Raw genomic sequence first — 24,026 nt, 5'->3', positions numbered from 1 at the left:
CACACAGATCCTGTGAGGTTACAGGATCAAAGGAGCAGAGAATTAGAGCCAGAAGGGACATTAGGTTAGACATCTAGTCTAATCTTTTTATGTATTTTTTTATTTTATTTTATTTTATTTTATTTTTTTTATTTTTTTTAAACCCTTAACTTCTGTGTATTGACTTATAGGTGGAAGAGTGGTAAGGGTAGGCAATGGGGGTCAAGTGACTTGCCCAGGGTCACACAGCTGGGAAGTGTCTGAGGCCGGATTTGAACCTAGGACCTCCTGTCTCTAGGCCTGGCTCTCAATCCACTGAGCTACCCAGCTGCCCCCTTTATGTATTTTTTTTTTTTTACATAAAAGGTGTCTATTTAAATTTAGTCATCAATAATATTCAATATACAAAGACTAGGGAAGAAACTGATCTACCACATCTAATGTTTCATTAAAAATATATTTATTAATCCAGGTATTAACAAATATTCTTAGAATTCCTATGTATCACTGCCCTCCAATCTACCTCACCGTTTCCTTCCCCCTCACCCGAGTAAAAAAAGAGTTCCTTATACTATATATGTTATAGGCACACAAAACAAGATATTGGTCACAAATGAGCAGGCATGTCTAATTCTGTATCTTTAGTATATCATCTTTCTGCAAAAGCTATGAGATGTTTCTCATCAGCAGCCTTTTAAAATAAGGATACTTTTTTTGCTTCAGTCAAAGTTTTCAAGCCTTTCAGAGATGTTTCTTTTCATGTTATTTTGGTCAAAGTATAATTTGCTGTTCTGGCTCTGGTCACCTCACTCTGAATCAGTTTATACCACTTTTCATATTTTTCTGAATTTATCATATTCTCCATCTCTTACTACACAAGAATAATGAACTATATTCATATACCCTAATTTGTATGGTCATTCTGTAGTTGATGAGTACCTATTATTTCCAGTTCTCTGTCACAAAAAAATATTCTTGTATATATGAAGCCATTCCTTTTATCTGTGACCTCCTAGTGGCACATACTTAATTGTGGTTTCACTAGGTAAAAGGATATATACTGGTTAGTGACTTCTTGTTTATATTTCCAAATTGTTTTCCAGAATCAATTATACAATCAGTTCTCAGTCCCACCAATAGTATATATCAGTATAGATTCCAACGGTGTGCCTATCCTCTTAGAGCCCTCTTCAATAATTACTATTTAAAAAAAAATCATCCTTGCCTATCTGAATAAAGTGAGACAAATCTTGTATCAAGAACTTCATTTTAAAGAAAAGGAAATTGAGGCCCAGGGAGGTCAAGTGATATTCAAGGTCACATAGATGGGTAGGTGTGAGAGGTATTACTATTTCCAACTGAAATATGAAGAAACTGAAGGTTAGAGAGATTAAGGGACTTCCCCATAGTTATATAAGTAAGATTGCATCTTACTTATATAATATATGTCCTATATTATATAATATATGTCCTATATTATATAATATATAATTCTGTACCACAAAGTTGCATTTATCGTGGCATACTATTGGCTGACAGAATGAAAGGCGACCAACTACAGCCCTGTGTTCTGTATCCTAGGTGTATTAGCTCAGTGTGACTGTAGGTTAATAAGTATGGAAAAGGTTTATAGGAGAGGTAGAAGGGTTTATAAAGCCTTAAAATATATATAAATATATATAACATATACATAACATATAAATAATAAAATAAATATAATACTGGTACTTGGTGGATTTACACCTATTGCAGGGGTCTCTGGAAATTAACTCCCATGATAGGTAAGAGATCACTGTACACATAAATCTCAGAGATTTTTCTAAAGTTAAAAAAAAAAAAAGAGTTGATAAATACTAATGTCTTCTAGGCTTTCTTTTTGAGGTATTATATAACATATGATTACAAATGAATTTATATTATAAACTAATGTAGTCTTTGGCTTTTATACTTCTGAGTGGAAAGGCAATCTATTTCCTGACTAAGTTGATTTCTGAGCTTTTTTAGCCTCTTTAGTTAATCCTTGAGGGTAATGGTGATAATCAATATATGTGATTTTTATGACATTTCAAACTTCCAATTTATAGGAATATCAAAATAGCTTATTTAAGTATTTTGAGGCTAAATCAGTGAACATTTCTCACTTTTTTCATTTTTTCCTAATTCAATTTTAAATTTGACTCTTGCTTTATCTAGATAACAATCTAACAATAGGTTGCTGATGTTGATAGCCCTCTCACAGCGATTCATTGCTTTCTGTTTATAACCAAATTCTTTTTGTGTGTGTGATGTCACTCTGACTTTGCTATGTCTAGCACCTTCTGATTCTTTCTGAAAGAAAAGTATTTATAGTGTATATATGTGAAGCTTCTGATTAGTCTACAAGTATTTGATCTCTTTCATTTATTGAATCTGAGCAAAATTCTCCAATTCTTCATAAATTGCAGCTTTATAGAAAAGAAACCTCAGAGTTAATGTAGACTGAACTATTAATTTTACAAATGGGGAAGGTGAAACTTTGAGAAGGAAAGGCCTTGTCAAATCTTATACATGCAATAAAAATGAGACTGTCAGAATCTGAACCCAAGTCCGTGACTCTAAAAGTCAGTGTTCTATTATACTCTTTTGCCTCCCATGTGTTAATTTCCACATTAAAAGGGGAACTTGGTTTGAAGAATTTTGTCAAGTTGTACATAGGATCTCTCTCCTTCTTTAACACCTACAACAGATAGCACACAAATGCAATTTTCTTCCCAAGTTTTCCTTTGGCTTACACTTATTAAAAGGACTGCCAGGAAAGATGACCAAATGTCCTCTCAAAATGTTTTTCTTTTTTGCCTTTAGACAGATAATGAAACCAACATTTCAAATTCCTTGGTTTATGGGGAAAATCTGTAAGCAATTCTTGCATTTACTATGCAAGTGGTGTATAATTTCCCATTCCCCTTCCTCCTGGGGTCTGTTTCCCATGAGAATATCAATAATGGTATGGTTCTGTTTTTCCCCAAATAATTTTGTTCTCCACAGATGGCCAAAAAAACCTATGCATCTTAGATATTCAGTCATTTTTAATGGTTTTTAAAAATGAATATGTGATTTCAATAGTATAAAGTATACCTAGTGAGAATCAACTCTCTTTAAAACCATATAGTAACAAATGTTACATTCTAACTAAAAGGATTCTCATTGGAAGTCACATACTGTTGGTATGATTTTCATTTGCATCACTAATTAAAATTTACATATACATTCATTCAAAAGAAGTTATAGCCAGTGCAATTAAATGAACTTCTTTTACCCAGAAAAATGGGAAAATTTTATAATATGAAAATGGTTATATTCCTCCCCCAAAATATATCTTAATTTATACTTTGATTTGGCAAAATAAGATTGGTACTTACCAATTCTTTTCTAAGCTGAATAAAAAACTGCTTGCACTTAAATGAAATTTTTACAATCTTCAACCTATAAAAAATACAAAATTAAACTGGAATATTTAAGACATATATGCAAAAATGATTAGAACAGGAAAAGAATAGATTTATTCTGTGATAGCAACCACACAAAAAAATTTCTAGACACATTGAATACATTTAATATTTTTTTAAATAAAACATTAATTGTTTAGAAGGTTATTGCAAAAAAAGTTGTCTTATGACCTAACTAAATATTATGATAAAGTAAAGGAAAAATATTAACTTGCTAAAGTTCATGATTGCACATAGGATACTAATATCATGAGTGTGATTCTATTTTGCTACTGTAATTTGTGAAGGAATTTAAACCAGTTTCGAAAATATATTAGACTTTCTACAAATGCCCAGAAGTAATCTAACAAATTTCAAATCATAAATGTTACCAAATATAAACTTTAACATTTTGTAGTTTACAAGATTAATACCCTGCCTATTTTTTAAAAATTACACTTACATTTCCAAAACCATTATAACTTATTCTTATACCACCTTTTCCCTAATGTACAACCTTACCACAAAAATATTTTTCCATGTTTATGCAGATCTGTGATCTGAGCTGTTTTTCAAAAGTATACAAACCAAAATCACCACTAACAATTTCCTTTGTGTTATTTACACAAAGCCATAAATACAACTCAGATTTCTTTCAACTTAAATCTTTGTAATAAGGAGCTTTAAGGGCCTAAATGTTATACAAATCTGGTTTTAGGGGATCTTCATGCAAGTGATGGAAACAGACATACTTACAATAAGCTTAATTTCATATTTCATAGCCAGTGATTATATTTCCAAAGGACAGGACGCTAAGCAAGTAACTCAAATATAACTAAAAGAGGCAAATGAAGTAAAGTCTACAGTAAAGAGAAGTCTCCTCTTTTTTTGGGGGGGAGAGTACTGCTTTTTTCCCTTGAAATATGAATTTTAGCTAAGGTTATGAGTAAATATAAGGCATGTAATTGATAGCTTGAGGATCAGAAAGGATTTAGGCATTTCTTCTGTCATATCAAAGTAGGCACACAAATTCCTAGAAATAAAAGACAGAGAAAAACATAAACCTTAAATCCTTAAGAAAAGCACAAAGACTATACTTGTATATGGAGGCAAATAGATGAATCAATGAATAGAGCACAGGATTTGGAGTTCAAATCATGCCTCAGATACTTAATGTGTGACCCTGGCCAAGTCACTTAACTTCTTTGTATTAATCCACTGGAAAAGGAAATGGCAAACCAGTCTAATCTTTGCCAAGAAAAATCCATGGCCAGTAGCTATCAATAGGGTCATGAAGATACTTGGATATATACATTCATATTTACTATGTTGTGGAGTAGAAAGAGCTCTGGATTTAAAAGTCCATATATCCACACATACATAAATGTATTCACATAAATATTTTAGTTTTAGTTTTTGTGCTTTACTCTTTATATCCAACAAATACAAATTTATATGCCCCCAAGATTTACCCTAGAATTAGAAGGAACTTGGAGCTAATTTAGTTCAATCTCCTGACATTATTTTGTTTCATTGATGCTTTTTATGATAATGATTTCCCAATCATAAACCCTCTCTCCAATTCTCCCTTCTAACAAAGAAAAACAATTAAGTGAAACCAAATGATACAAAGGCTATATTTATCAAAGTATGGAATATTCTGTACTCATTCATTTTTGTGCCCATCTTATCTGGCTACAGAGAGGTGGTGTTTTTATCATCTTTTCTAAAGGCATAATATCAATGGCAGCTATTGGTGTTACTATTTAGCACTAACAAAACATGCAACATGACTCAATATAATAAACACCTTTGGAAGACTCAATGTTTACACACATATACATTGCTATTTTATAAACATGGATAGCCCAGCACCATTTATCTACACAGTACATAGTATACAGATGAAACTGTGCTTAATAAAATATTAATTTACTTAAAAGTGTTACTGAAGTCATAATACCTTGTTACGTATTTTCCTAAACAGTGACTATTGTCTTTCTTCTGATTATAGACACATGGATCTTATTTGTGTAAAAGCTTTTCAATTTTATATAATCAGATTTAGTATTTATTTTGTCTTTTATCATTTCCTTATCCTGTGTCTAATTATGAATTATTCCCTTATTTCTAGCTAGGAAAGATACAGTAAGATATGATGTTCTATTCTCTAATTTTTAAATTGTATAACCTTTATGCTTAGATTCCATTTTAATTTATTACATTATAATGTAAAATGCTGATATAAGCCTAATTCTTATCATTTTCCCAGAGGTTCTGTTTGTAATTTTAAAAAAGCAGCCCTTGCCCACTAGTTTATCTTATATGTGTCACTATTTATGTATTTCTGGGTGTGTTTACTTATCTATTTTGTTCTACTATTTAACTTTATTAATAAAAAAAACTGGATGAAGGCATATAAGATGTTTATCAAGTTTTTAGATTAAATGAATTTTAGGGAGAAATAGCTAACATACTAGACTATAATCAGGAATTAAGAGATCTTGAGAGGCTATATGAAAAGATAAACTGAATAAAAGGAAAAAGTGGGGTGAGTTTACATTTGGATTAAAAAATTAATTATACAAAATCAAACATATACATAGGATCATAGATTTTTGAGCTTGAAGCAAATATAAATGCTTGCAACCAAAAAAGAAGCTAAATTAAATTTAGATTACATTAAAAAAAGAATTCAGATACACCCATACACTCAAGGAGCTGGTCAAGCTATATTAGGAATATTTTGTAACTATGGGTACCACATTTTGAGGGGACATGGACAAACTGGAATATATCCAGAAAGAAGTTATCATAATGATGAGGGCCTAGAGAATGTGTCGTAAGAGAATGAATGTAAGGAACCAGGGCTGTTAGGACTGGAGAAGAAAAGACTGAGGGAAGGATATATTAGTTGTCTCCAAGTATTTAAAAACTTGTGTGAAAGAGGAATTAAACTTGTTCTACTTGCCCCAACCCCTGAAGGCAGAAATAGAACAAATGGGTTGAAGATGTAGAGAGGAAGATTTAGGCATGAAGCAAGAAAAAATTTCCAACAATAAGAGCTACCCAAAAGTATAGATGTAAAGCGGAGGTGAGTGTCTTTTAGGGATGTAGTAAAAGGGATTCCTATTTAGGTATAGGTTGAAATAGATGACTTCTCAAGTCCCTTCTGGAATTGATTCTGTAAAATGTGATCTTCCCTAATTGATGGCAGCAAATATATATGACTAACATTGGCCAGTTTTCATGGTGTTGTATTGAATTTCCTGGATGTAACCACAGGATGTCAGGAAAAATCTTAACAGTGTAATATTAAAAAAAAGTCTATTTGGGGGCCACTGGGTAGCTCAGAGGATTAAGAGCCAGATGGGAGATCTTAGGTTCAAATCTGGCCTCAGCCACTTCTTAGCTGTGTGACCCTGGGCAAGTTACTTAACCCCCATTGCCTGGCCCTTACCACTCTTCTGCCTTGGAGCCAATACACAGTATTGACTCCAAGATGGAAGGTAAGGGTTTAAAAAAAGTCTATTTAAAGGAAAAATAAATTATTAAAAATCATCCATAATAACTTAGACTGATGATAAGAAGCAGAATCAGTGGACACTTCAATTTTCTAGTCATGTTGGAAGCTAAAAATGCGGTTAAATAGAAGTTTCAACGGACAAGCAGAATTCCAAAAAGTGAGCAAAAAAATCAAAGATGATTCTTTGAAATCCAACAATGTTAGATATAAAAGGAAAGGCATTGATAGAATTTCTTACCATGGAAAGGTGTTCATTCGTATCCTGTTCTTGTTAATTAGTATTCCTCCTGACATTACGCCAATCATAATTTCATTATTACTTTGATCCTTTAAAAAAAATACAAAATATCACAGAAAGGAAATAGTAGGCTTTAATTATAGGATCAAATTTTGTTTAAGTGCAAAAGGCAGTACAAAAGAAATTACTTATATTATTCTGTTTTAATAATTTTGTTCTAAGGATTTTGCCATAATTAACACGAAATGGAAAATGCAATCACAAAAAAATAAAAGGCTATCTTTAATACTTAAAATGAAAGTTCTTGTTTCTTAAATTCATAAGATTAAAAGTTAATTGACTCCGAATTTACTGAAAATGGGGTTTACTAGTTTTAATCCTTCAGTGTTAAAAAGTGAACCCCAAAAGTTGAAGAACCATATCCACCAAAGAATGGGGAGGGAACACAGGAAGTAAGTATTTTTTCTCCAGCACTTCCCCCTTTCCCATCCCAATTATATGGAGGAACTTAACAACATAAGAGGATGAGGAGACCTCTCTCAGAAGTGGTAGGTGATTTAAAACATTCATGTTTCAATATCCACTAACCATAATGTCATGCAAAACATTTCTATATTAAATTTTTTTTGGGGGGGGAAGAGAGAAAAAAATTATGCTACAATTTGTACCCATGGCCCATCAGTGCTCTAAGAGTTGGTAAGCATTTTTCTTCATGAGTCCTTTGGAACTGTTTTGAATCACTGTACTGATCAGTTACTAACTCTTTCAGAGTGATCTATACAGTATTGCTGTTAATATGTAAACTCTCCCCCTGGTTCTCCTCTCTTCATTCTGTATCAGCTCAAACAAATCTTCCAGTTTTTTTCTGAATTCATTACTTTCATAATCTTACAGCATGACAGTATTTCATCACATTCATATACCATATCTTGTTCAGCCATTCCCCAAATGATGGACATCACTTCAAGCTCCATTTTTTTTTTTTGCCCCCGCAAAAAGAAGTGTTACAAATATTTTTGAACATAAGTTTTTCCCTTTTTTTTTTTTAAAACTTTAGAGTATAGACCTAGTAGTAGTTATTAATGAATCAAAGGATATATAGAGTTTTATAGCTTTTTGGACACAGTTCCACAGTGTTCTCCAGGAAAGTTGGACCAGTGTCCAATTCTACCAACAGTGCATTAGTGTACCTATTTTCTGACAGCCTCTCCCACATTTGCCAAGTTTCCTTTCTGTCATCTTAGCCAATCTAATGATACTTCAGTTGTTTTATTATGTATTTCTCTATTAATGATTCCAAAGATTTTTTAATGTTATTCTTGATAGCTTTGATTTTTTCTGAAAACTGACTGTTCATTTCTTTTGATAATTTAATCAATTAGGAAATGGTTCTTATTATATATTTAAGAAATGAGACTTTTATCAGAGAAATTTGTAACAACCCCCATTCCCACCCAGTTTCTTCTAATTGTACTTGCAATGGTTTTGTTTATACATAAACTTTTAATTTTTATATAAGCAAAATTACCCATTTTACCTTCAGTAAGCTTCTCTATCTCATGTTTGGTCATGAACTCTTCTTATATTTCAACAGTCTGATAGGTAATTTCTTCTATGCTTTCTTAATGTGCTTATATCACCCTTTATGTCTAAAACATGTATCTATTTGACCTTATCTTGGTTATATGGTATGAGATGTTGATTCATGACTCATTTCTGCTAGACTGCTTTCTAGTTTTCCCAGTGGTTTGTCAGATAGTGAATTCTTGCCCCCAAAGTTGGGATAGTTGGGTTTTTCAAACAGAAGGTTACTGTGCTCATTTGCTTTTGTATATTGTGTATTTAATCTATTCCTTTAACCAGACTTTTATTTCTTAAAAATTTCCAAATTGCTTTGGCTATTATAGCTTTGCAGTAGTTTAAGAACTGGTACTGCTGGGTCATTTTCCATTTTTCCCCCTCACTGATTCTCTTGATGCCCTTGACTTTTTGTTCCCCCAGGTAAATTTTACTGTTATTTTTTCTAGTTCTATAAAGTAATTCTTTGGTAGTTTGATTGGTATGGCACAACAATAAGTAAATTAATTGAGGTAGTATTGTTGTTTTATTATATTGGCTCAAGCAATCAATGAGCAATTAATACATTTATTATGTGAAGAGTATCTTGTAATCATGTTCACACCATTCTTTTGCTTATCTTGGCAGGTAGATTTCCAAGTAATTTATCCTGTCTGCATTTATTTATCTGAATTTTTCTAAGTCTTCCTGTTGGATTTTGAAGATAATGTATAGAAATGCTGATGAGTACATGGATTATTATTTTGATTCACTAATTGTTTCAACCAATTTTTTAGTTGACTCTCTAAGGTTTGCTAGGTAAATCACTGTAACCTGCAAAAAGTAAGTTTTGTCTCCTTTTTGCTGTATGCTTCAATTTCTTTTATTGTCTTATTGTTATAGTGTTTTTAGTACAATGTTGAATAATGATGGTAATGAACATATTTGCTTCACTTGTGATCTTACTGGGAATGCTTCTACCTTAAGTTCACTGAAGACAATGTTTGCTCTAGATTTTAGATAGATTTTACTTATTTTAAGGAAAGCTTCATTTATTTCTATATTTTCTTGCATTTTTAATAGGAATGAATGTTGTATTTGTCAAGAGCTTTTTCTTCAACTAATGAAATAATCATATAACTTTGTTTTTATTATTGACCTTGTCAGTTATCCATATAATTTTCCTAACATTTCCCAGGAATTCTTCTTTACCTATTTTTTTTTTCAGAGTTTACAAAGTATTGAAGTGAATTGTCCTTTAAATGTTTGGTAGAATTTTCTGATGAATTCCAACTAGTCTTGGTCTCTTTTTTCCTTAAATAACTCATTACAAATAAAATTTTACTATCTCATTGGTGAAATTATAATCTTTTCCTTTTATTGTTATTCCTATAGGTTTGTTAATCAATATTAAATATTTATCTCAAAAAATAAATAAAATGTAGATGCAAAGGAAAAAAGAGAATCCAAGGGGAACCAACATTAGAGACCTAATGCTAACTTGGAATTGATCCAAAGAGCTATATCAGCTCTGAAGTTATCAAATAGTACTATTACTTAGTCTACATCTCTCCAGATTTCCCACAAGTACACATGAAAGTCTGATAATGTTTTGCCAAAATATATCTAGCATTTTTTAATCTACCAAGAGTGAGGAATACCACTGTGCAAGCCAGCAGCTAGGCCCCAAGGCCTGTATAAACCAGCAGCAAAACCCCAAGCCTCAGAACAAGAAGCATGGCATAATGCCTTCGCCAACCCAGCAGCAAAATCTATCTTTAACACGTAGTAAAAAGTTACAAAATTAACTGGAGAATAAGCCCCCCCCCCCAAAAAAAAAAAAAAAAAAGTAAAGAAAAGAACCTAACCATAGAAAGTTACTAAGGTAACAAGAGGAATTGAAGGAAAAATCTAGAACAATGTTAAATGGATACATGTGAAGGCTCAAAGAAAAATATAAATTGGTATCAGGCCCAAAAAGAATTCCTGGAAGGACTTTAAACATCAAATAAGAGTTAGAAGAAAAATTGGGAAAAGAGTAATGAACAAAAAATAACTAAATGAGAGTCAATAGTTTGTTAAAAGAAGCACAAAAATTGGGAAAAGATATATGAAAATTCATTGAAAAAAAAACATTAAAAACTTCTTAAGAGAATCCTCAGTGGAATTGGCAGGATCTCGGTCCTTGGAATCCCAAGGAAGAAAAATCCTACAGGGGAACACCCCATCTCTGCCTCTCCTCCAACCCCCACCAAGTGCTGCCCCATAAAAAGATATCCAGTAAAAGTGTGGAGAAGAGACTGTAGATTGCGAACTGCGTATTGGGTACCCAAAGAATGATGTCTTCAAGACCAAGTCTGGCTGCTACCCCGACCCAGACTCCTCTGAAGCAAGAACTACCAACAGTAAAACTTGAAGAGTTTTCCTGGGAACAGGAATCCATCCATGAAGGAGGTCTGCCCAGACATGAGGCCTGCAGGCAGCGGTTCAGGCACTTCTGCTACCAGGCGGCCGCTGGCCCAAAGGAAGCACTTAGCAGACTCCGTGAACTTTGCTGCCAGTGGCTTAGACCAGAGGCTCACACCAAAAAACAGATCCTGGAGCTTCTAGTTGTCCTACCTGGAGACATTCAGGCCTGGATACGGGGGAAGCATCCCAAGAATGGTGATGAAGTGGTGACTCTTATGGAGGATTTGCAGAGAGAGCCCAGCAAAGCAAGGCCAACAGGGCCCATCCTTATGGGCTGTTCCCAGGTCTTTGGCCATACACCCAGATGGACAGTGCCCTCAGAAGTCATCATCCCTGATCCCTGCACAGGAGCCCCAGAAACTCCAGCCAGAACCAGCCAAGCCTTCAAAGGAGGGGAAGTGGAGTCTTCTGGCTAGGTCCAAGCAACAGCTAACTCCTGGCCCACAAGGTGAATTCCATCTCTGTCAAGGAATAGGCTTAGCTGTTCCTCAAGGCCCTTCCTCTTCCCAGGAGGAAAGATCCAGAGACCTGGAGTTAGCAACTGTGCTGGGTTTGGAATTGGGACACAGAATAGGGAAAAAATAAAGCAAGGAAGTTCGGGGAAACCTGCAACAGTTCTAGGAAATGTGGGCAAGGATATTTCCCTTGTGTCCAAAAAAGAAGATGCACAAGAAACTCGGTGTGGGACTGAAAGTCAGTGGGGCCCAACTGCTTCAGGCAGTATTGGAATATCCCCGTCTAGTAAAAGTGAAGTTTGGGAAATAAAAGTCTGTGATGTCCAAGAGAAGCCTGAGCCTGAATCCCAGGAGACACAGAAGACATTCCCCAAGTGTGGAATAAGCCTCCCCCAGGTGTCATGCCTCCAGGCACATAGAAGAGCCCATGATTCCCTCAAGCCCTACCAATGTCCATGTTGTGAGAAAAACTTTGGCCGTGGCTCCATCCTCAAACTGCATTTGAGGACACACACAGATGAGCGTCCCTACGAGTGTTCTGAGTGTGGGGAATGCTTCCGACAGAGTGGTCACCTGAGAACACACCAGCAGACCCACTCTGCAGAGATGTCCTTCCTATGTGCCGACTGAGGGCAGGGTTTCCAGCGGCGGTCCAGCCTCCTGCGACATTTACATGCCCATGCCAAAGAAACAGAGGAGGACAGCAAGCCAGCCTTCCTGTGTTCCGTCTGCGGGCAGGGTTTTCAGCGGCATGCCAACTTCCAGCGCCACCTGAGTCTGCATGCTGAGGAAAAGCCCCTCCAAGGTGTCGAGTTTGGGACGAGCTTTCTTCTGGGGGCCAGCAGCTCCCAGGAGCAGCCGGGCCCCAGTGAGCAGAAGCCTCATGTGTGCAATGAGTGTGGCAAAGCCTTCCAGAGGAGTGAGCATCTGGCTGCCCACCAGCGGGTTCACACAGGGGAAAAGCCCTTCTCCTGCCAGGACTGCGGGCGGGCCTTTAGCCAGAGCTCCCAGCTAACCAGTCATCGCTGCGTGCACACCGGTGAGAAGCCCTATGCCTGTTCTGAGTACGGGAAGCACTTTGTGCGCCGGGCTGGCCTCGCGCGCCACATGCTCACCCATGGCGGAGAGAGGCCCCATCACTGCGGCCAGTGCAACAAGCGCTTCAGCCAGAGCCAGGACCTGAGCCGCCACCAGCGCAGCCACACCGGGGAACGTCCGTGCCGCTGTGATGAGTGTGGGGAACGCTTCAGCCAGAGTGCCCACTTGGCGCGGCACCAGCGCATCCACACGGGGGAGAAGCCTCACCCCTGTGACACATGTGGCTGCTGCTTCCGCAACAGCTCCAACCTGGTGCGGCACCGGCGCACTCACACTGGGGAGAGGCCCTACCACTGCCACGCCTGTGGAAGGAGCTTCCGCCGGAATGCCCACCTGCAGTGCCATCTTGGGACCCACTCAGGGACTGATGTTCCAGAAGCAAGCAAAGAGGCTCGGGAACTAGGGGGGCCCATCAAGGAGGCTCCCCAGCAGTGTCTGCAATGCGGCAAGAGCTTCAGCCGAGGCTGTAACCTGCTCAGGCATCAAGCCATCCACACTGGTGCCAGGCCCTATACCTGTAGCCAGCGTGGACAGAGCTTCAGCCGCAATTCTCACCTGATGAGACACCTGAGGACCCATGCCAAGGAGACCCTATATTAGGCATCCCTTAAAACCTTTACTTGGCCAAGACCCCAATCCCACCCAGTACTGAGTCACCCAGAGGGATGTCGGCTGGGTTTGCATACTGCCGGGGATACCAGCTACCTGAAAACAGGACAGGGAGAGGGACCGTATCTGACATCCATCCAGCTCCCCATTCTCATATCCCTCCCTAACTTTCTTTAGCCTGCCTCCTTCAAAATGAGTAAAGCAAATTAATTGTCTTTTGAAAAAAAAAAACAACAAAAAAAACCTTCTTAAAAATCGGAACTAGCCAAATGGGTAAGAAGAAACAAAATTTCAATAAAGAAAATAATTCTTTAAAAATTAGAATTGGGCAAGGGATCCTAACGACTCCATTGAGACATCAAGAAACAATCAAAATCTAAAGAAGGGAAAAATAGAAGATGTGAAATTTCTTACTCTATAAAAATTTTAAATGACTTAGAAAATAGATCAAAGAGAGATAATTTAAGAATTACTGTGATACTTGAAAGCCATGGTCAAAAAATGAGTCTGTATGTTGTATTTCAAGAAATTATTAAGGAAAACTATCATGATATCCTAGAATCACAGGGCAAAACAGAAATCTAAAGAATCTACCAATTCCTCCAGAAAGAGATCCCAAAATGAAAACTCCCAGGAATACTACAGCCAAATTCCAGAGTTCCCAAGCTAAGGAGAAAATACTCTAGGTAGCCAGAAAGAAACAATTCAACTATCGTGGGGATACAATTAGGATTAAACAAAAATTTAGATTCTACATTAAAGGATTGATGGATTTACAATGATATTTTGAAAGTTAAAAGAGAGGGACAGCTGAGTAGCTCAGTGGATTGAGAGCCAGGCCTAGAGACAGGAGGTCCTAGATTCAAATTTGGCCTCAGACACTTCCCAGCTGTGTGACCCTGGGCAAGTCACTTGACCCCCAATGCCCACCCTTACCACTCTTCCACACAGAAGTTAAGGGTTAAAACACACACACACACACACACACACACACACACACACACACACACACGTAAAGGAGATAGGATTATAACCAAGAATTATCAACCCAGCTAGAGTGAGTATATTTCTCCTTCTGGGGGAAAAAAAAGGATATTTAATGAAAATGAGAACTTGCAAGCATTCCTAATGAAAAGATCAGCAATGCACTGAAAATCTGACATCCAAGCAGAAGACTCAGGAGAAGCATAAGAAGGTTAAACTATTTATATTCTTACCTGGGAAAATAATACTTGTAACTCTTAAGAACTTTACCAATAACTGGGCAATTAGAATATATAGAGAGAGATGATGTGGGTGTAAATTGATGATGATGGGGTGGAACCAAAAAAACAAAATTAAAGGATGAGAAAGAAGACTGGACTAGGAGAAAATCAGAGAGGAGAAATAAAGTAGAATGAATTATCCTCAAATAAGTGAGGCACGAAAGAGTTACTATAATGGCAGGAAAGGTGGTGGGCAATAGTTAAACCTTACTTTCATCAGATTTGTCTCAAAGATAGAATAACATATTCAGTTGGATATAGAAATCTATCTTACTCTATAGTGAAATAAAAAGAGACAGGATAAGAGAAGGGGATGGGGACTGATAGAGAGGAACAGATAAAGGGTGTACTGGAGGAAATAAGTGTTCAAAAGTAAAACACTGGGGGGCAGCTGAGTAGCTCAGGCCATTGAGAGCCTGGCCCAGAGACCTGGAGGTCCTGGGCTCAAATCTGGCCTCAGACTCTTTCTAGGTGTGTGACCCTGGGCAAGTTACTTGATCCCCATTGCCTAGCCTTTACCACTCTTCTGCTTTGAAACCAATACAAAGTATTGATTCTAAGATGGAAGGTAAGAGTTAAAAAAAAAAAAAGGAAATACTTGTGAGAAGGGACACAGCAGAAGGAGAAAGAGAAGAATAAACAGGAGAAAAGTAGGATGGAGGGAAATAACACAATGTAACATTAATTTCTGATAAGAAAATGGGGACCAGGATGAGTGACAGCCAACAGTTTAGAATTTGGAATTTACCCAGATGCCATGAGCCAAGGGACAAAAAGACAGAAGCTGAATCAAACACTCTGAGTTGTGAGAAGGAGACCCCGGGTGGCTGGGTGGTTAGGCCAAGCAAACGTGCTCAAGTTACCTGTATCCTGTTTCCAATTCTGTTTCATTGATTACCATACCATCAACTACTGAATAGAGCTGTAAGAGATATATACCAACTATCTGATTATCAGAAAAACATCATCAAACTCACACCACTTGGTTAGGGCCAAGGTGCCGGCCTGACCACGGCCAAAAGAGGGAGAGGTATCTCTCCAGCCAACACAAGCAACCTGATTCACAACTGACCATCCAACTTGATCATGTATAGTCTAGCATTGATTCCCAACACATTCTTCCCTCAACCTTGATCCTTCCCCTGAATTTATCATAATTAAACTCGTGAAAGCTGTTATTATCCTAACTATCAGTCTAATAGTCTTGCATCTAAAGGGGAAAGGGAATACTTTAGTTAAGTCACAGTCAACCGCATTATCCATTTATTATCAACATCTATCTTCATCATTACCATCTATCCATTAACTCAACCCCAAGACAAGTAGCCAGAGAAGCTGTGTGATTTAGTTCACAGCTTCTCACTTAGTCACTTAGTCTCAGGCACTATAGGTGGGAACTGGTGCTAATTTAGGCTTCCCATCCTTACTCAGCTTAGGTCCTTACACCATCTGGGGACCTCAGGCCATCCTCTCTATCAGGTCCAATTCAGAAGCACCATACCACCCATAACAACAGTTAACAACTATAAATGTTGTAAGAAAACTCTCTTACAAAGGATAAATCAGAAAGGAAAACCCTGGGATGATGTTACTGTGGTTAGCCCAGAATGCTGATTAGCTAACCCTCAGAGGAGACCTTAACTGACTAAGCAGAGAGCTAATGGCTTCTCCCTGCCTGGCTAGCACTCTCGTAGAAAGCTAGACAGTTATTTCTAATAGGAAAAGGGGGACCTCCTAGGAGATGTTGGTTGATTCTAGTCAAAAGGGTTTGACCAGTTGACCTCAGGAAGGAAACCCCTTTTGGTTGACAGAGGATAAGGCTGTTCCCTCTCTGTCCCAAGAGAGTAGGTGAAAGAAAAGGGGGAACAGAGGTCTGTCCAGGATAAAGACATAGAAGGAAATGAAGATTGGCTTTATTTACTGCCTGAACTTCCTTTTTGTCTCCCCCTATGCAGCTCCTGTGGGGGAGGAGGCAATGGCAAACACCTCAAGATTCAGCTTAACTTGAGGTTACTGAGAGCATTCTCCCCTAAGGAACCCTTTCTCCTTTCAGGCCCCCTTCACCCATACAATGATTGACTTGACTACGTAATATTAACTGAAGATATTAAAAACAAGTTCAAAGGGAAGGGGTCAGGATTGAGGGAATTAGGATTTGCCCTAACCTAAAGCACAGAGTGGTTTCAAGTCTCTCTCAAATCTGAGCTCAAGGCTCACAGGCTTATGGAGATTTCTGTCTTCCTATCCTATGCTACTGCTATGCTAGATTTCTTGAGTTCAAAGTCTTTAGCAGTATTCAGCAAATGAAGCAGTGATCTTGATCTTCAGGCCTGGCTTAGCCTATCTCTCTGGGTTGTTACCCCTCAAGACAGGCTTCTAGTTCAGCCAGCTCCTAAATCCTTTTCATCCGGTAGCACGATTCTCAGGAATCAGGGCAGAGGCAAGAGTTGGGAAAATCCCAAGAATAGATATGTTTTCTATCCTGAGAGGCAGAGAGTGAGCTCCTTTCACTCTCCAGGTCCAGGACAGAACCCCCAAGACCAATTGTCCTTTCCCAGAAGTCTCTCCTCCTTCCCCACTCCAACTGCCTTTGTTGTCAATCAAACCTTCTCCCAACTTTCCAAACCATCTCTGTGCAATTTCCCCTACAGTATGAATGGTATGAACTCATCCATAAAATCGAAGTAGACAGCAGAATAGATAAAAAGGCAAGGGATTAGAGCAGAATTTAGAATGCTTCAGCTGACGTAAAAAAAAGCAGGGGTAAAAATGATATCAGACAAAGCAAAAATAGATGTAACAAAAAGATATAAGGAAGAAAATTATATCTTGCTAAAAGCTATGATAGATAATGAAATAATAGCAATACTAAATATATACATCAAATGGTATATAATCCAAATGTTTAAAGAAGTTAAGTGATTTACAGGGGGAAATAGCAAAACTGTGCCAGTAGAGGTGGGGTAAGGAGGAGCTGGGTGGTCTAGTAGATAGAAACAGGCCTGGGGATGGGAAGTCCTGTGTTCAAATTTGACCATAGACACTTCCTATCTGTGTAAACCTTGGCAAATCATTTAACCTCAATTGCCTGGTGCTTGCTGCTATTCTGCCATAGAACCAATACTTAGTATTAATTCCAAGATAGAAAGTATGGGCTACAAACAAAAACAAACAAATAAATAAGAGAGAAGTTAGAGAGGTGAATAGAATTTTAGAAAAATTAGATAAGAGAGAACTCTGGGGAAAATTGAACAGAAATAGAAAGGAACATAACCTTTTTCTCAGCAGTGCATCGCACCCACACAAAAACTGGTCATGTACTAAGGGACGAAAACCTGAGAAATAAAAGGTATAAAAGCAGAAATATTAAGTGCATATTTCAGATCATAATGCAATAAAAATTACATTTAAAAATAGGCCAAGGAAAGACAGTTAAAATAATTATAAACTAAAACAAACTAATTCTAAAGGATAAGTGAGTCAAAGAACATATCACAGAAACAGTAATTTCATTGAAGAGAATGATAAGACAAAATATCAAAATTTATGGGACACAGTCAAAATGGTACTTAAAGGGAAATTATATCTCTAAACACTTATATCAATACATTAGAGAAAGAATAGATCAATGAATTGGGCATGGAACTTTTTAGTTTAGCTTTCTTAAGCTAGAAAAAAGAATAAATTAAAAATCCCCAGTTAAAAACTAAATTGGAAATTTTGAAAACCAGGTGAAATTAATAAAATTGAAAAAAACCATTGATTTAATAAATAAAAAATGGTTTTACAAAAAACAATAACACAGCAATAGAGAAAGCATTGGTTAGGTTGATTTTAAAGAGTTAAGAAAATAAAATTACCAGTACCAGAAATGAAAAGGGTGAATTTACAACAAAGAGATTAATTATTACAAATTATTTTACCCAATTATATGGGTAAATCTGATAATCTAAGTGAAATGGACAAATATTTTTTAAAAATCTAAGTTGTCAACATTAACAGGAGAAAGAATATTTAAAAAATCCCACCTGAAAAAATGGAATTGAAAAGGCCATCAATGAATTCCCTGAGGGGAAAAAAAATCCCTAAATGTAAGGAAAGTGACAAATGTTGGAGGGAATGCAGCAAAACTGGGACATTAATGTATTCTTGGTGGAGTTGTGAACTGATCCAATCGTTCTGGAGGGCAATTTGGAACCAAAGGAATATAAAACTGTGCATACTCTTTGATCCTGTAATATGATCTGGGTCTGAACTCCAAAGATATCATAAAAAGGGGGAAAGGACCTATTTGTATAAAAGTATTTATAGAAGCTCTTTTTGTGGTGGCAAAGAATTGGAAATTATGGGGATATCCATCAACTAGGGCAGTGTCTAGCAAACTACGGCCAGCAGTCCAGATGCGTCCCCAGAAATGTTCTATCCAGCAGCTCGACATTATTTCTAATTTGACGAATACCAGTAGGCTACAACACAATGAAACTTCGAAAGAGTTGCCTTAGAAACAGATTGACAAACGAGCATTTCCTTTCCTTTGGCCCCCTCTTGTAAAGAATAAAAAGGAGCCAGTAACTGATGTTTGTTTTATAGAAGGGAGATAGAGAAAGTCTGTATGGTGAGTCTCTCTTCTAGCTCTCTCCTGGGGCTGAAAATACACTGGGAGCCTTTAAGGGGGTGTCACCCCCAAACTGGGTGACCTGGATGGTCATGCCACCCCACAGAAGTTGGGGGCAAGGCTTCCCTATAAGATGAGGTATGTGGTACCCCAATCTGATCCTGAATAAGAATGGGGTTCACACAAACCTCCCCTCTGATCAGTTAAATTCACAGGGGGGGGTTGGCTTCAAGATAAAGGCAGCCAGGCCAAGAGGTGGTTCCCCTTTCCCTTGTTGTCTCTCAGGCACACTGGAACACTATCTGACTGATAAACAGCATTTATTTTTCGCAATTCAGGGATTGGGGAAAAGGGTGAAGGGCAGAGAGATTTTGGGGTGCTCTCTTCTCTATTTCTATGGGGGGGGTCTGTTACTTAGGAGGGAACCTTTGGGGTTCTCACTCCTAAGCTTCTTTCCCTGCCCCTTCTCCCTCGGTTTCTATTTCTATCCCTTTATGTTTCTATCCTTTTCAGTAACTCTAAGTTTTGACTGAAAGGGGGTCTCTCAGCAAGGTTGGGTAATGGGAGAAGGAGACTAAGAGATTGCTTCCAAAATGGAGTCCAAAAACTTAACTAACTCTATTGCTGAAGTCTTGATGGGTGAGATGTGAAGGAATGGCTTTGATCAGGGAATCAGGGTTTCGATTTCCAAAGAAAGATCCTCAGGAAGCCCTCAGGACTGGATCCAAGCTGGGATGTCCTCCTCCTCTCTCCTCACAGTCCTCTGCCTGAAGCCCTCTCCTCTCCTCTTCCTTGGAGAAAATCCCAGAATTCTCTCCAGTCTCAACTGCCAGCAACTGCCTTCTCTGGCTCCTTTTGTCCCATCCCCCTTGCACAAATCCCATCCTTACACTCTTTAAAAAGTTTGCCCAACACTGAACTAGGGAATGGCTAAACAAATTGTGGTATATGCTAGTAATGGAATACTACTGTGCTGTAAGAAACAATGACCAGAATGATTTCAGAAAAAGCTGGAAAGACCTATATGAACTAATGCAGAACAAAATAAACAGGAGAACGCTGTACACAATAACAGCAATATTGTACTATGATAAAATATGAAAGATTTAGCTATTCTCAGCAATTAAATGATCCAGGACAATTCTAAAGGACTATTACAAAGAATGCTAGCTACCTCCATAGAAAGAAGTCAAGAGTTAGATGCAGAATAAAGCACACCATTTTCCACACTAGCTTATTCATGGTTTTATTTTGGGGTTTTGATTTTTATATGAGTATTCTCTTACAACAATAATATGGAAGTATGTTTTGCACAATAATACATGTACTCAGATCAAATTACTTATCATCACTGAGAGAGGGAAGGAAGAGGGGGAGACAATTTGGATCTTTTAATTTTGGAAAATGTATGCTGGAAATTGTTATTGCATGTAATTGGAAAAATAAAATATCTTTATTGAATAAAAAGAAAGAAAAATACCCCTGGGGCTATATGGATTCACAAGTGTATTCTCCCAAACATTCAAAGAACAATTAATCCCAATACTACATAAACTATTTAGAAAAATAGCTGAAGAAGGAACTCTATGAAATTCCTTTTATATAATAAATAAGATGCTGATACCTAAACCAGGAAAAGCAAAAACAGAAACTATAAATCAATCTTCCTAATGAATGTTGATGCAAAAAATTTCAAATAAAATACTAGCAAGGAGATTAAAGCAATATATCACAAGGATCATTCACTATGACCAAGTGAAATTTATACCAGGAATGCAAGGGTGGTTCAATGCTAGGAAAACTATCAACATGATTGACCATATCAATAAGAAAACCAATAAAAATTATGATTATTTTAATAGGTGTATAAAGAGTTTTTGACAAAATAAAAAATCTATTCATAGGAATATAGGAACTTTCCTTAAAATAATGAAAAGTATCTATCTAAAACTATCAGTAAGGGGGCAGCTGGGTAGCTCAGTGGATTGAGAACGGGAGGTCCTAGGTTCAAATCTGTCTTTAGACACTTCCTAGCTTGTGACTCTGGGCAAGTTACTTCGCCCCCATTGCCTACCCTTACCACTCGTCTGCCTTGGAGCAATAGTTTTGTCTCTAAGATGGAAGGTAAGGGTTTAAAAAAAAAAAAAACATCAGTAAGTATTATCTGTAATGGGGACAAGCTAGAAGCTTTCGCAATAAGATTAAGGGTGAAGCAAGGATGCTTATTATCACCACAATTGTTCAGTACTGTACTAGAAATGCTATCTATAGCAATAACAAGAAAAATAGAAATTGAAGGAATTTGAATAGGCAATGAAGAAACAAAACTATTATTCTTTGTAGATGATATGATGGTATATTTAAAGAATCCACACTAAAAAATTAGTTGAAATAATTAACAACTTTAGCAAAGTTGGAGTATAGAAAATAAACCCACATGTATCATTAGCATTTCTATATATTACCAACAAATCCCAGCAGCAAGAGATAGAAAAAGAAATTTCATCTAAATTAAATATAGATATTATAAACCTACAAAGCCAAACCCATGAGCTATATGAACACAATTACAAAACACTTCATACAAAAGCAGTTCTAAGTAATTGGAAAAATATTCACTGCTCATGGGTAGACCTTATGACAATCCTACCTAAATTAATCTACTTATTCAGTGCCATGCCAAACTGCCTAAAATTTATTTTATATAATTAGAAAAATTAATAAAATTCATCTGGAACAACAATAGGTAAGGAATATTGAAGGAATAAAAAAAAATGTGAAGGAAGGTGGTTTAGCTATACCAGATCTCAAACTGTTACAAAACAGTAGTTGTCAAAATAATCTGGTATTGACTAAGAAGAGGGGTGGATCAGTAGATTAGATTAGGCACACAACATCTAGTAAAAATCAAACAAAGAGCCCAAGCTTTTGGAACAATAACTCATTTTTTGACAAAAATTGTTTGGAAAACCAGTTTGGAAAACAATATGGCAGAGAGTAGGACCAACATTTCACATCATACAGGGTCAATATAGGTACTTAATTTAGGCAGAAAAAGTGATACCATAAACAAATGAGAGAGCACAGAATAGTTTATCTGTCAGATCTATGGATAAAAGAAGAATTAACCAAATAAGAGATAGAGATCATTATAAGGTATAAAAAGGATAACTTTGATTATATATTAAATTTAAAAGGTTTTGTATAAACAAAGCCAATACAATCAAGATTAAAAGGTAGGTAGAAAGCTGGGAAATGTTTTTAAATCAAGTATCTCAGATAAAAGTCTCATTTTTCAAATATACAAAGAACTTCTATTTTATAAAAATTTAAGTCATTCTCCAATTGATAAATGGTTAAAGTACACAAACAGGTAATTTGCAGACAAGAAATCAAAACAATCTATAATCATATGAATAAATACTCTAAACCATTACTGGTTAGAGAAACGAAAATTAAGTCAACTCTGAAGTATCACATCACAACTATCAGATTGGTCAATGTGACAGAAAAGGAAAATGATAAATGTTGGTGGGGATATCAGAAAATTAAGACATTAATATACCCCCTATTATTTCTAGGATAAAAAATAAACTACTATTTTGTAGTTAAAGCCCTTTTATAACTTGGCCCCATTTAACCTCTCTAGCTAGAACATACTCCCAAAGATTATAAGCTCCTTGAAGGCAGGGACTATATTTTGAATTCCTATCGCTCCGCAGCACAATGCCTAGAACATAGTACACTTAGTATTTATTAAGTGATTTTTCTTTGGCTATATTATGGACTATATAGATTGGTTTTCTTATTGTCCCATATAAATGGCATGCCCAACCACTCATTTTGTATCTTTGCATTGTCCATTCTTTGTGTTTGAAATGCTATCCGTCCTCTTAGCATCTTCCTTCAAGTGCCACATTCAAAAAAAGATTTTCCTGATCCCATCTGGGTGCTAGGCTAGTGCCATCTGCCTATGTCTCCTCTAACTAGTGGGCAGGTTCCTTGAGTACAGGTATTATGCCATTTTTTTATTCCACTGTATCCTTAGATATAGTATCAGTGTTGCCTGGCAATGTAGTAAAGTGTTTAACCAATGCCTCTTGATTGATTAAAAGGAGGAAAGGATTTTGAGAAGTGGATATGAGGAAGGAGCGTATTCTAATAGATTTAAAGAATGCAAATTGTTAATTCCTATGAATTACTATTTCAACTTCCCATGTTTTTTCACTTTTTTCATAATGAAGGCAGAGAGTAAAACTTTCTTATTTAAAGTACTAATTTACTTTACATATTTGTTGAAACCAACACAGTTTTCCCTGTGAATATTCATTCTTACCAAATCTACACTGCTATTACTGGCTTCTTTGTGACAGGTTCTCTCTAGGTTCTCATATTTGGGATTTCTTTCACCATGTCTTTTATAATAGTGATTCAGGTCACTGACCCAATCTTCCTTCAAGTTGACTGGATAAATTTTGGAATTACTGAATCATATTTAACTTTCTCATTCAAATCCAAGGCTCTCTCTCTGAAATTTAATCTCCTTTGATCTGGTGATGTAGATGAAAATAAATCATGTTACACACTAGGATACTATTTTTTAAATGTCTTTAAAGAACCACTTTATATTATTTAACCCTAAATAATAAAAAATATTTAACATTTTAAAAAAGCATTTAATGAGAGATTCTGGGGATATCATTCAAGATATAAAGTCAACCCTCACACATGACTTCACATTCTCTTAAAAA

General features: G+C 36.5%; 1 protein-coding gene across 1 annotated transcript in view; it reads right to left on the bottom strand.

Annotated features, from left to right (window-relative positions):
- PTPN4 (protein tyrosine phosphatase non-receptor type 4) overlaps nucleotides 1–24,026 on the bottom strand; it is a 244,163-nt gene that overhangs the window by 78,859 nt on the left and 141,278 nt on the right. Inside the window, exons 10-11 of the mRNA XM_044669925.1 lie at nucleotides 7,208–7,296; nucleotides 3,378–3,441 (exon numbers count right to left, since the gene is read on the bottom strand). Coding sequence (XP_044525860.1) covers nucleotides 3,378–3,441; nucleotides 7,208–7,296 — 153 coding nt within the window. The remainder of the gene's footprint in view (nucleotides 1–3,377; nucleotides 3,442–7,207; nucleotides 7,297–24,026) is intronic.

Source organism: Gracilinanus agilis, chromosome 3, assembly GCF_016433145.1.
Source record: "Gracilinanus agilis isolate LMUSP501 chromosome 3, AgileGrace, whole genome shotgun sequence".
In the NCBI taxonomy this organism is placed as follows: Eukaryota; Metazoa; Chordata; class Mammalia; order Didelphimorphia; family Didelphidae; genus Gracilinanus; species Gracilinanus agilis.
Note: the sequence above shows the minus strand (reverse complement) of the source record. Positions and strands in the feature narration are given on the sequence as shown.